Source organism: Balaenoptera musculus, chromosome 10 (genome assembly GCF_009873245.2).
Source record: "Balaenoptera musculus isolate JJ_BM4_2016_0621 chromosome 10, mBalMus1.pri.v3, whole genome shotgun sequence".
In the NCBI taxonomy this organism is placed as follows: domain Eukaryota; kingdom Metazoa; phylum Chordata; class Mammalia; order Artiodactyla; family Balaenopteridae; genus Balaenoptera; species Balaenoptera musculus.
Window position 1 is genome coordinate 25,026,404 of NC_045794.1, and position 12,940 is coordinate 25,039,343.

The 12,940-nt window shown below is 36.2% G+C and overlaps 1 protein-coding gene across 4 annotated transcripts in view; it reads left to right on the forward strand.

Annotated features, from left to right (window-relative positions):
* FAR2 (fatty acyl-CoA reductase 2) overlaps positions 1–12,016 on the forward strand; it is a 151,381-nt gene extending 139,365 nt beyond the window's left edge. For all 4 annotated transcript variants that reach the window (XM_036867073.1, XM_036867072.1, XM_036867071.1 and 1 more), the window contains 5 exons: positions 100–167; positions 2,631–2,802; positions 7,276–7,405; positions 10,092–10,219; positions 11,116–12,016. In XM_036867073.1, coding sequence (XP_036722968.1) covers positions 100–167; positions 2,631–2,802; positions 7,276–7,405; positions 10,092–10,219; positions 11,116–11,278 — 661 coding nt within the window. In that variant the 3' untranslated portion in view covers positions 11,279–12,016. The remainder of the gene's footprint in view (positions 1–99; positions 168–2,630; positions 2,803–7,275; positions 7,406–10,091; positions 10,220–11,115) is intronic.
* Positions 12,017–12,940: the final 924 nt, after the last annotated feature.

Below are 12,940 nucleotides of genomic sequence, written 5' to 3' on the forward strand. Positions count from 1 at the left end.
TGGGAATTATTGATAAAACCTTGTTTAAATGTTATTTTCCCTTATCTTTCTTTCGTTCGTTCTCCATTTTGTTGTATTTATCTAACTTTTGTTTTCCAGACCTAAGTCAACATTGATCTACCACTGTACGTCTGGCAACCTCAATCCCTGTAATTGGGGCAAAATGGGTAAGTGCCTGTAACAATGTACCTATATAACAATGAGAGTCTGCTCACTCACGATTAGGGTCTGCCACAGGGAAAAAATAGACAAAGTGTGTCATGGAGCTTAGAGTCTAATGGGGGAAAAGACAAAACATAGGTAGAGAGATAAAAATAATTGCAAATTGTAAATGTGTAAGAGTTAATTAGGATGTACTGTGGTATACCAAAGAAAGGGGCCAGTGGGATAGCTGCATGATTGTAAGCAATAAGGGGTCCATTGGCTATAGACATTTAAAAAATAAATAAAGCCAAGTAAAAGTCAGCAATTATAAGCAATGTCAGTGATAAAATACTCTGCCTGCTGAGCCACTGCTCTCATGAACACAGCCCTCATACCCTGGCCACATCACTGAGAATGTGACATAATCAATGGCCAAGTAGATTTAGAAAAGTCCAATAATGTTAACTCGTGTAATTGAGTCAGTGATACTCTATTAATTTATGCTGTCAGCCATAGTGTAACCTTGAATGTATCCTGTTGAATTGAATTAATCCTGCATATAATAGAAAATTAGCTAACCAATCTTGTACTCTCCTTTGTCAATTTCAAAGCTGATTTGCTTGCAAATATTTGAAACTTTTAGATCATCTAATTGTTTAGCTACTAGATGTTGAAAAAAAATCAAATGTGCTTAATTTGTTAGAATCTCATTTCCAATTCAGAGCACTCTGCTCTGCTATTCTATTTGCAAAGTTATTACTTCAGTAAAAGTAAAATGAAATTATCTATTACCATCAAAGTTCTTTAGCTAATATATCCAGTTATTTAGATCATATAGCTAAATCATTCTGACAATATTTGGAAATAAAAATAAATCTCCTCTACCTCAGTAACAGAATTAAGATATCACTATAAAAAGAGGCATTAATAGAAGCAACCAAGATACTTAAACTTCTTTTTTTTTTAAACAGTTCTTTTTTTTTTTTTTAATTTATTTATTTTGGCTGTGTTGGGTCTGTTGCTGTGCGCGGGCTTTCTCTAGTTGCAGCGAGCAGGGGCTATTCTTCGTTGAGGTGCGCGGGCTTCTCATTGGGTGGCTTCTCTTGTTGCAGAGCACAGGCTCTAGGCACGCAGCCTTCAGTAGTTGTGGCACACAGGCTCAGTAGTTGTGGCGCACGGGCTTAGGTGCTCCGCGGCATGTGGGACCTTCCTGGACCAGGGCTCGAACTCATGTCCCCTGCATTGGCAGGCGGATTCTTAGCCACTGCGCCACCAGGGAAGTCCCCAAGATACTTAAACTCTTAAATAAAAAGATGCTACATGTGAAATCCATTCCTGAGATTCAAAATAGTCTTCTTCAGTGCTGAAAATGTTTACTATCTATTTTGTGGAATAATAATATTTGAAAGTGATCTTAAAAATAATCTAGTGTGCTCACTTTATTTGACACACAAGGCCCAGAGAGAGTTAATGATTTATTCAGTTCATATGGGGAGCTGGAGCCTGATGTAGAAGTATTGATAGAAGACAGGTCTCCTGAATGTGTAATGACCACCCACTAGGGATTCCTAAAAGTTAATATGAATCCCTCTGGGAGGAAAAGACCCAGGAATCAGATGTTTCTTGATAATATTTTCTGTATAGGGTATATATTTTTCATACAGATTTCTAGGTAGTATCTTTTATGGAGGACAGTAATCATATTACCATAATAACTGATAGCTTCAACATAACTGAGTAATGAACTTAAGCATATTCTTTGAAAATTCTACATAAATAAAATCAAAATTGAATTCAAATGAATGAATACCTTTTGAAAAGACATATTGGATTTACAAATGTACACTAAAAGCTTTAAACTAGGTTTTATATATGTAATAATATTTTTTAAAAGATTATTATTTTAAAAAACTCTGGAGACAAGAGTAAAACAATTGAGTCTGATGTATTCCAGAGCAGTAGGAATAGCAAAGAAGTAAAAGACTGGTATTTAAAGTGAACCAACACGAAGGAGTCCTGCTTTTATATTCTCTCTTTTACTTAAATCTTTATAAAAGTTTAAGTAAAATGTCAAGAAACTTTCCTTATTTTCCTGCAAGTAAATGATCCAACCAAGGAAATAACACCCCTAGGCTCTGTCTTGGGCTTTAGAATAGATTAGATAACCTTGAAATTGAATGATGGATTTAAGTTTTTCTGAACAATACCTCACTGTATTGACTAAAACTATTTTCCCAAGAAGTTGTTTTAGAGTAAAGATTTCAAGAGAAGGACACAATTCTTAACCTATTCAAATTGTTTGATTTTGCAGGTGACCACTTGCCCGGCATAAAAATCTTAATATTATTCTCAGAAATTGATTCGTGACTCTACACGACAAATCCTTATTATTTATTGTTTTGACCCATTGCAAATGCCATCCACCACAGTGGGTTTATATGCTCCTAGACTTAGCACTTACTTATTCTGTTTTTTTTTTCCCCCAGGGATCCAAGTCTTGGCAACCTTTGAAAAAATCCCACTTGAGAGAGCTTTCAGGAGGCCAAAGGCTGAGTTCACAACCAACAACGTCACAACCCAGTACTGGAATGCAGTCAGCCACCGGGCCCCTGCCATGATCTATGACTTCTATCTGCGGCTCACGGGAAGGAAGCCCAGGTGAGAAGCTGAGACAATAGCTTTAGGAGTGTGTCTGCATGGAAGTTTAGGGCCCCAAGTCCTTAGCCCTCCCGTCACCTGGGGATGAAAGGTGACAACTGAATCATATATATTTATGATTTTGTATATATAAGGGGACAACCAAAGCAGTAGTAGTGAAAAGCCTACCTTAGAGATCCTTTGTCATAATAAAGGAAGTTATATGTTAAGGAACTTGCTTGATGAATTCAGCAGGTAATCATTCACCTACAAAGAAAAGCAACTGAGATTCTGTGTCTGGGAGTTTCTAAATTGTTAAATGATCTTAAAATGTACAATGGTAACAGCCTCACATACACACAAGGGATGGCGCATGATGATCTCATTTTCATTCTCACAACATCCCAAGGAGAATATTCTCATCATCCCAATTTTACAAATGAGGAAATGGAAGCTAAAGGAAGAATTTTAAGTAGTCTCAAAGGAAGTGACAGAGAAAAGATCTGGAGAAACCAGAATTGGATTTACTGCCACCTGGAGATGAGTGAAGAGAGTAGAGGGAACAAGGTCGAATGAAAGTATGTTGATGCTGAGGCAGCTCTGTCACCTTCCAGCTGTGTGACCTAGGACATGTCCCTTCGTACCCGTCTCACTTGAATAATACTATATGTGTCATCATTATCATAACTACTAAAGGCAATCCCCGCCATCAAGCCTCAGAAGCATGATGTTAGCTCCTTTTAAAGGAAGAAGTCTCTCTCAGTGTGTTTTATTTCCATCCTTATTTGCAGAGCAAATGACTGAAACTTAGGCAATGTAGAGTTTATCCAAATTTTCAGAGACCTTACTTAGCGTTCATAACTCAATTGTCAGTTTCTTCTTGAGCAAGGTGAAAAAGGAGATGCTGTGTCTGTGGGAAAGTATGAGGGATTTATTAAATAAAGATGGGAAAAGAAGGAAAACCAAACATTCCTGGCAGAAACGCTAAAGCCTTTCATACATATCAGAGTTAGAAGACCTGGTTGAAGGGCAAAGTTCGGTAAGTACAAAAGGAAAACACAGGAGGAAGGAGCCCAATAAAAATCTTTAAGTATTTTGTTTGTAAGAAATTAAATTGTAATATTCATGGGAAATGGTTGGGTTTGTTATGTGATAGGAATCTTAAGAATAATCTTTATGGCAGAAAATCCTAGAATCCTTCTGGACCCTTTCCTTCCCCATGTGTGTTTGTGTGTAATCGTCTGTATTTACAACCATATATGGACATATATAGAGTTTTGCTTTGAGGTAAGTGTATGTATAAATCTCTGTGTATATATAAATCAATCCTACACACTTTTAACTTTTTCACTTACATTCCATGAAAATCTGAGTCATTCTGCTAGTGCTGTCTTTTTCCCCTGCTATTACAAACAATGGGGCAACAAACATGCTTTTTTCTAGAATGTGCCTCTAGATCTGGGGAGGAGGCTGAGGGGTGGGATTGCTAGATTGGAGAGTATATGGATTTTATGACTACCACCAGGTTGCCTTAAAGGAAGGCTCTGTCAATTTACACCTCCACAACAGCAAGTGAGAGTACAAGTCTTTTCTTTCTCACTCTCATTAATACTTTGCAAAACTCAATGTTTTGAATTATCAAACTAATGACAAGGAATAGCATCTCTTCATCACTTTGATTTGCATTTTCCTTGATTGCTGGAGGGGCTGGGCTTTCATTTGTGTATTGGACTTTCGTGTTTTCTCTGGTATGAGTTGCTTGCTTCTATTTCTCACCTATTTTTTTTTAATTGTTCTTTTTTTATTGAAGTATAGTTGATTTACAGTGTTTCAGGTATACATACAGCAAAATGATTCAGATACACACATATGCGTATATACACATGTACATGTATATATTTTTTCCAGGTCCTTGTTGCTTATCTATTTTATATATAGTAGTGTGTATCTGTTAATCCCAAATTTTAAATTTATTCCTCCCCGTTTTTCCCCTTTGGTAACCATAAGTTTGTTTTTTATGTCTGTGAGTTTACTTCTGTTCTGTATAAGTTCATTTGTATCATTTTTCTTTAGATTCCACATATAAGTTATATGACATTTGTCTTTGTCTGACTTCACTTAATATGATAATCTCTAGGTCCATCCATGTTGCTACAAATGGCATTATTTCATTCCTTTTTATGGCTGAGTAATACTCCTATTTTTCTATTGGGTTGTACTTATTAATTTATGGAAGCTCTGTGTGTGTGTGTGTGTGTAAATATATATTTCATGTATTTTCTTGAAGTCAGTTTCTTATATTGTAGTTCTAATTATGAAGCTTTTTTAATACAAGGGAAGCTATATATAATGCAGGTCTTAAGAGCATGGAGTTTGGAGTCAGACTTACATATTTAAATCCTGGCACCAATTTATCCATATGAGCCCTAAATTACTTAACCTCTCTAACTCCTAACTTGTAAAAAGGGGATTGTAATCATACCTACTTTATAGGGTTTTACATAAGAGTGCATAGAATATAGTAATTAATATTATTACCAAAGAAGTTTAAACATTTTGTGATAAAATGAATCACTTTCCCTTTATAGCTTTTGCATTGTACGCATTAAGATCTTTACTACCTGAGAGTAATAAATGTATTCTTTCTAAAAAAATACTATTATGCTGATATAGTCCTGTACATACAATGTTTCACCATTGTATATATAATATACAATATTATAATCATTGTGCAATGATTATTTTTAAAAATTAAATCTATTGAAATCATATCAATTATGTCAGGGTTGTAGACTGGATAAAGGTTGCCTTAGTCTGTTTGGGTTGCTATAACAGAATATCATAGACTAGGTGGCTTATAAACAACAGAAATTTGGGAGTTCCCTGTTGGCCTAGTAGCTAGGATTCCAGGCTTTCACTGCAATGGCCCAGGTTCAATCCCTGGTCAGGGAACTGAGATCCTGCAAAAAATAGAAATTTATTTCCTCACAGTACTGGAGACTAAGAAGTCTAAAATCAAGATGCTGGTAGATCCGGCATCTGCTGAGGGCCCACTTCCTGGTTCCTAAACAGCCATGTTCTCTGTGTCCTCACATGCTGGCAGGGCCAAGGGAGCTTTCTGGGGTCCCTTTTATAAGGGCATTACCCATCTGCCAAAGACTCCTTTTCCAAATGCTATCACTATTAGGAGGAATAGGTTTCAACAGATGAACTGTGGGAGGATATAAATATAAACATAAATCAGTTTACAGCCAAGATGTTAGATAACAATAGTAAATGGAACCCTATTATGATGCTTGTATTGATTCTACATCCTTGCCTAAGAATTTCCCATGATACCATGAGAGAAGTACCTCATGAGTCATCAGGGATATGGGCAGTAGGATTTGACCAGAAATAAGACCAAATTCCCCAAATAGCATCGTAAGTCTTTATGGGGTCAACTATAGTAATAACTGTTACCAAGATTAGTCTAACTGATTAAGATAAAAATCGAATGTTCTATAGGCCAAAGGTGATTTGTAACCAGAAAATCCAGACTTGAGCATTAGCCATGTGACCTTGAACCTATTAATCCATCTGTAAAATGAAGATAAACAGTATAGACCCTGACTAACTCACAGAATCATACTGTGAGGATCAAATAAGAAAGCATACAAAAGTTTTTTTACAAATTGTTATAAAGTTGGGAAGTTCAAACAGCAGGTCCTGACCATGGGGTCAGAAGATGTGATCCATCTTAAGCAATGGGATACAGGGGGTGAGTTTACAGAGGCTTTTTGAAGTCCGTCAAAACTGAGTTGGAATTTTGGTTTTGACACATTACGTTAGCACAGCCACTTAATCTTTCTTAAGTTTACTTTACTTGAAAATGCAGATAAATAACTACGTAACAGGGATGTTATGGGAATTAGTGGAAATAATATTTTTTAAAAGTATCAGCACTATGCCTGAGTAAATTATTAACAAATAAACTATTTTCCCCTTAAATCTCCATTACAGTTAATAACTGTTTTTGGTTCATTGGACGCTAATACAGTCACCACTTCTGCCTAGAAGTTATATAATAAGACCTCGAATCAATTAGTTTTTTTAAAAAAATCCAAGAACATACAATAAAAAAGAGAAATAAGTTTTCTTATTGTCTACCTCAGAATTCAAAGACTGAACAGTATGTCATCAGGGGTGGATACCTGGCTAGGCTTTTAAAATATCTGCAACTCTTGAGAAAGAGATGGTAGAAAAGAGGAAGTTTAGTGGTATTAAAATGCCTGATAGAACAAGCGCCTTTAGATTCATCCCCTTCCCTTCATTCAACAGAGTGTTAACATGGAAGGGGGAAAAAATAAGAGTTTTAATGTGGAATTGGAAAAAGTGGGAAGAAATAATTTTTATATTTTTTCAAACATAATTTGTCATATATCCCTATAGAGTAGCAGGGAAGCAGCCATCTGTGGTGCACTGATATTCGCTCCTATGTGATCTTTACCTCAGGATGACAAAACTCATGAATCGGCTTTTAAGAACCCTTTCCATGCTGGAGTATTTCATCAACCGGAGTTGGGAATGGAGCACATACAATACAGAAATGCTGATGTCCAAGCTGAGTCCTGAAGACCAAAGAGTGAGTACAGCACTGACAACCAACAGGAAAACCTTACCCATTCAGAATTTAGAATTATTTGACCTGGAGAGCTGATGAATAAAGGATGTTTTTGTTATATACACAGAATTTTTTTTCTTTTTTCTTTTTTGGCTAAGAAAATCAGTGAATGCTATCAACACAGTTGCAGGAAGCAAGTTTAATGTAGGTAAGAGATCTAGGTTCTTAGCCTTTGGCGAGCTTCTCACTGCTGTTCTGCAGTCAGGTCTCATATACTTTGTTTCAATCCTTTGTTCAACTTCCATAGCTGTTCACTTTTCAACAAATCCTCAGTACCTCTATCTTTCCCCCCTAACCTCCAAAACATGACTTCAATGAAAAAAAATAATTTTACTGGTCAGGAACTCTCTCATCCACTGTTCTTGTCAAATCAAAATCGTTCTGCATCTCCAAAGCTACAGTTCCTTCCTTCTTATCTTTTTAGATAAGCTAACCCCTCCACCTCTGCATTCTAGCCCAGCTAAGACCTCCCGCCATCAGCATTGCCCTCTCTCTAGCATTGTCAGTCTTCCTCCCTATAATGATTTCTCTTTGACAATTCAGACGTTTATTTCTCCAGATAGGCCTTCACTTTAATCACTCAGGATCAGTGCCATTTATTTCTATATATTAGCTTCTTAGCAGTCACAAACGTTGTCCTGAAATTCACAAATATAGAAATCTTCTGTACTTTGTACATGTCCCTAGCTTCATTTTCTCAGTCATTTATTTCTTGAGTATATCCTTAGTTTTTAATTAAGCTTTAAAAATTTCACTCTCTTGACATTTTCCGCTAAAAATTTTTTAAAAGAAAGAAAAGATAAATTTCTTGATTTATCTTGTGCTTGCCAGCATGTAGAAGAAACCAAGTCATGCATGTAGAAGAAACCAAGTCATGCTGAGAAGTAAATGTTAGATGGCTAGCTAGCCTCACCTGCTAGCTCGTACATACCAGCCTCATAGAGCATGATTCAAATCCAAGTCCTAAAATTACTTCCCACCATGGAACCTAAGGGTTACTTGCAGTCAGACACGATGTTAAATATACCAGTTGAGATTCAGACGGATATTTTAACTGAAATCATTGCTGTGTACCTCTAAAATGGACATGAAATAGAGATTTTTTTTTTTTCAGAAATGTTTACATGCCTTGTATAGACAAAATTCTTCTAAGCACCTGTGTTTAAAATGCATGGATCAAACCAGCTTATTTTTTAAAACCCCTCAGGCTATTAGAAATTATTTTTAAAATTAGCATCAAATGTTATATAGGCTTATCTTTATTGCATTTTCTCCATGGAATTTACCCATCTAAATAATTCAAAAGGTAATAAGCTTAGAGTTTCATTTTTGACATTTTACAAATATTTTTATCTAAAATAACTAAAAATTTTGTGAAAAAAAGAATCAAAACTGCAGTGGATTTAACATATGCTTTCCAAATATCTTAGCAAAGGTAATAGTCATGAATACTTGGATATAAATGCCAAACTCTGGTGTGGCTCAGAATTCAATTTCATTTGCCATATGGAATGAGGATTCCAAACTAGGGTTTCATTGAAATCTAACTTAGAAACATGAAATAGCATAAAAATAAAAGCCTCTGTTTATATAGATGAATAAGTACCATTTAATGATACTGTGGAAAATAAACAAATCCAAACAAAGTGATACAGAATTACTTTTGGAAAGCAATTCAGCTTTTGGACAAGTCTGTGAAACTCTCTGGAACTCGTTAATCTCATCTGCCTTCTTTGTTAATACTCCAATTTATTTCACAAAGATTTGGGATAACTTGCAATAAATACATGTAATAAAAACACAAAACAGAAATAAAACATCAAACCAGGAAAAGTATGTACTAAAATATGAAATCAAGAGTAAGAATGGAAAAACAGAACGTTCATATGCAGTCTACAAGATCCTACTAAGTCACTGCATTTAAGCAGGGAATTTGTTCTTAAGATTTCTGGTGGCAAAGTGAAAAGAAAATATAGTTTCATGGCATTCTTTGTCTAAGAAAAGAAAATACACTAGTGTTCTAAGAGAAGCAAAGCTTTTCTTACCACTCTGAATGTTTCTGAAGGGCTTTGTTTTGTGGCACACCAAGAAACATAATGGATAACATCTCGAAAGCAAACATAGAATATAAATTCTGCTAAGTTAGTCCTTAAAGCTTTGATTTAAGCCTTTGGTTTAAACTTAAGTCCAAAGTTTACCTTAATCAGCATAATGAAGTAGTGATATTTCAGGAAAGGGTGCTAGGGCAAGGGGAGAACACCAAAATTTAAGAATAATGAAAAGAAAAAGACACATATAATTTGTTTTGGTCCCTAACATATTTATTCTCTTTAAAAAAAAATTAATCCTTATTTACTTGAAATGAAATTAGCCTTCACCAGACTAATACCAGTTCCTTTAAATTTCCAAGACTTCCTAAAGATCAAATATTTGTGCTTGATCCATGTTTAAATATTCATATATAAATGGTAATCCATATTGTTACTGCCTTTAAAATAACAGCTCAAATCATCTCGTTTGGAGGGGTACAACCTAAATCTTCCAAACTGAATGTCACTCATTTAGGTAACAGAAACTTCATCAGATGAACAAAGTGATTGTCCAGCTGTGCAATTCTGACAATCCATAATCTCTTCTTGCCTTTCAGGTATTCAACTTCGATGTGCGCCAGTTGAATTGGTTGGAATACATTGAAAATTATGTTTTAGGAGTTAAGAAGTATTTATTGAAAGAGGATATGGCTGGGATCCCAGAAGCAAAGCAACACTTAAGAAGGTAAATATAATCAGTCAGTTAATATTTACTGAGCACTTACCATGTGCATCTGATTTTATACCAGACATGAAATATGAGCGGGGGAGGAGAGGAATTAATATTTTTTGAGCCTTTATACTATATACCCTGTAATATACTGTTTCATTTAGACTTTACCACATCCCTGTAAGGCAGGTATTATTTCTGTTATCCCATTTTTATCAAAGAGCTATTTAAGTTCAAAGAAGGTAAGTGGGCAAGTCGCACATGGTAAGTGCAGGAGCCAGATATGAACCCAAGTTTGTTTCTTCTACCACATCCTGTCATAATGTGGTATAGAGAAAGAATACCCAACAGGCAGGAACCTGATTGTGCTATTTAACATGGGCAAATCAGTTAACCACTCTTCAAGATCTCTGACTGCCTGAAATTTCTCTCAATAATTAATCCCTAAGGGACAAAGAATTATAGTAATCTGACATAATTCTGGTGGAAGCGAAGGGTTTTTAATGCAGAGATGATTAGGATGGGAGAAGTAATTGCAAACTGAGAGGAACGTTGCATAGCAAGAACTTTAGAACTTACCCTCTAGTGAACAAGAACCAGGGAAGATTTGTGATATATAGTAATATGGTCAAAGTATATTTAAGAAAGATTATGTTAGCCATGTTTATAAGACAGGTTAAAGCAGGTATGAGAAAGGGAAACTAGTCAGGGGAATACTATAGAAATGATTACTCAGAAGGCATGTGGTGGAAATGAAAGATATCAAAATCAAAAGGCCATCAGGTAGTGTCACATACCTAAGCACTTAGTTATTTGCTGGTCATAGCCAGGAAAAGATACATTTATGCTTCAAATAACATAGTTGGGTATTTGGTACTGTTTTGACTTTGGTTGTATATGTCTGTTTCCAGGCTCCGAAATATTCACTACCTCTTTAATACTGCCCTCTTCCTCATCGCCTGGCGCCTTCTCATTGCAAGATCTCAGGTGGCTCGGAATGTGTGGTTCTTCATCGTGAGCTTTTGTTACAAATTCCTCTCCTACTTTAGGGCGTCCAGCACACTCAAGGTCTGAGAACATTTGGCGATCTCCTTTTGTTTGGAACCTCTCAGATACCTCTAAAACAGCAACTGTAGTTCTCAAGATTAGGTAGTAACAAATATGTCCAAGTCATTACCTGTCAAATGTGCTGTCACGTATAGCCTTATTTCTTAACTATACATTTTTATTTCAGTGAGAGAAGGAAAGTCATATCCTAGCCTATAATCGTACATGTTAGGAAAAAATTGTTTCCTGATTGTTTCCTAACACTCTATTCTATGCTCTTGAATATAAAACACCAAAGTACACCCATCTTCCCATATTTAGCTTTTTCCTCCTTGAGAGGACTAATTTCAACTCAATAAACATGGAAGAACACATGGTAGAAGCTGAGATATGCTAAAGAAAGGCAGTTCTAACCTTGGAACCATTCTAGTGTACTTAGTATAAAGGTTTAAAATCAAGGTAAGTAGAGGAAGGAAGGTCTCAACATCTTCACAAATGCTGTTAGAGAAATAATTCTCCACCGAGGTTTCTGCTTTCTTTTTGTGTTATACCATGGAGTCCTGTTTGAGGGCTGGGGGAATTAGAAAAGTGGGTTCACATTTAACATTTTCCTTAACTATACCCACTTCTGAAACCTAAAAAAAACCAAGAGGTGTAAATAATTATGTATAAAGTGAAGGCTCAAGTGTATTTTCATTGGGACTCTTTATTATGCTTTTAAGTAAAAATTAGTTCCCGTAATTTGAATTTGACATCGATTATTTCTAAATCTTTTGAATCTCCAGTTTTCCTGATAACCTCCTAAGGGTTTCCCTCTTCTTCATTAAAGTCTCCAAATCCTTTATATTTAAGTTTATATTGCTCAGGCCTCGATTAGAGATTAGAGTGACTAATGTTAGAGGAAGGTCCTAGGCTAGAATCATGTAAAAACCCATTTCCCTGATCTTTGCCATTGAGGAAAGCAAAATTTCAAATAAAATTTTAAATGCTAGCTTTAGCTTTTTCTATAAGTGGGGAAGTTTACTCTTTCACCAGGATTTGCTAGTATCTTGATCACTCCAGTTGCAGAGTGTTACCTGTAGAATGTGCAGCAGAAAAGGACAGACTTCATTAAGTGACTGTAAGTTTAGAGAGGGGCTTCCCTAGTGGCGCAGTGCTTAAGAATCCGCCTGACAATGCAGGGGACATGGGCTCGAGCCCTGGTCCGGAAAGATCCCACATGCGCAGAGCAACGACTGAGCCTGTGCTCTAGAGCCCGCGAGCCACAACTACTGAGCCCACGTGCCACAACTACTGAAGCCTGAGCGCCTGGAGCCTGTGCTCCGCAACAAGAGAAGCCGCCGCAATGAGCAGCCCTCGGCAGCTAGAGAAGCCCACGCACAGCCACGGAACACCCAACGCAGCCAATGAATAAAATAAATCTATAAGTTCAGAGAACAGGTGTTGTTTTGTTTGTTTAAAAATATTTTATGTATAATGCAAATGAGTAAAAAACTAATCTCAAAATCCTGTATTAATAATATAACTGTTATCCCAACTTTCCTCATATTTGCGAGACGAGTGCGCGTCGGATTGCAGCATTTCACGTTAAGAACATGGACTGTGACTCACATAGAGTACCCGGGGCCTAAGCAACTAAAACTCATCACAGCTACTCGGAAACTACATGAGCACAAAATGTTAACGAGT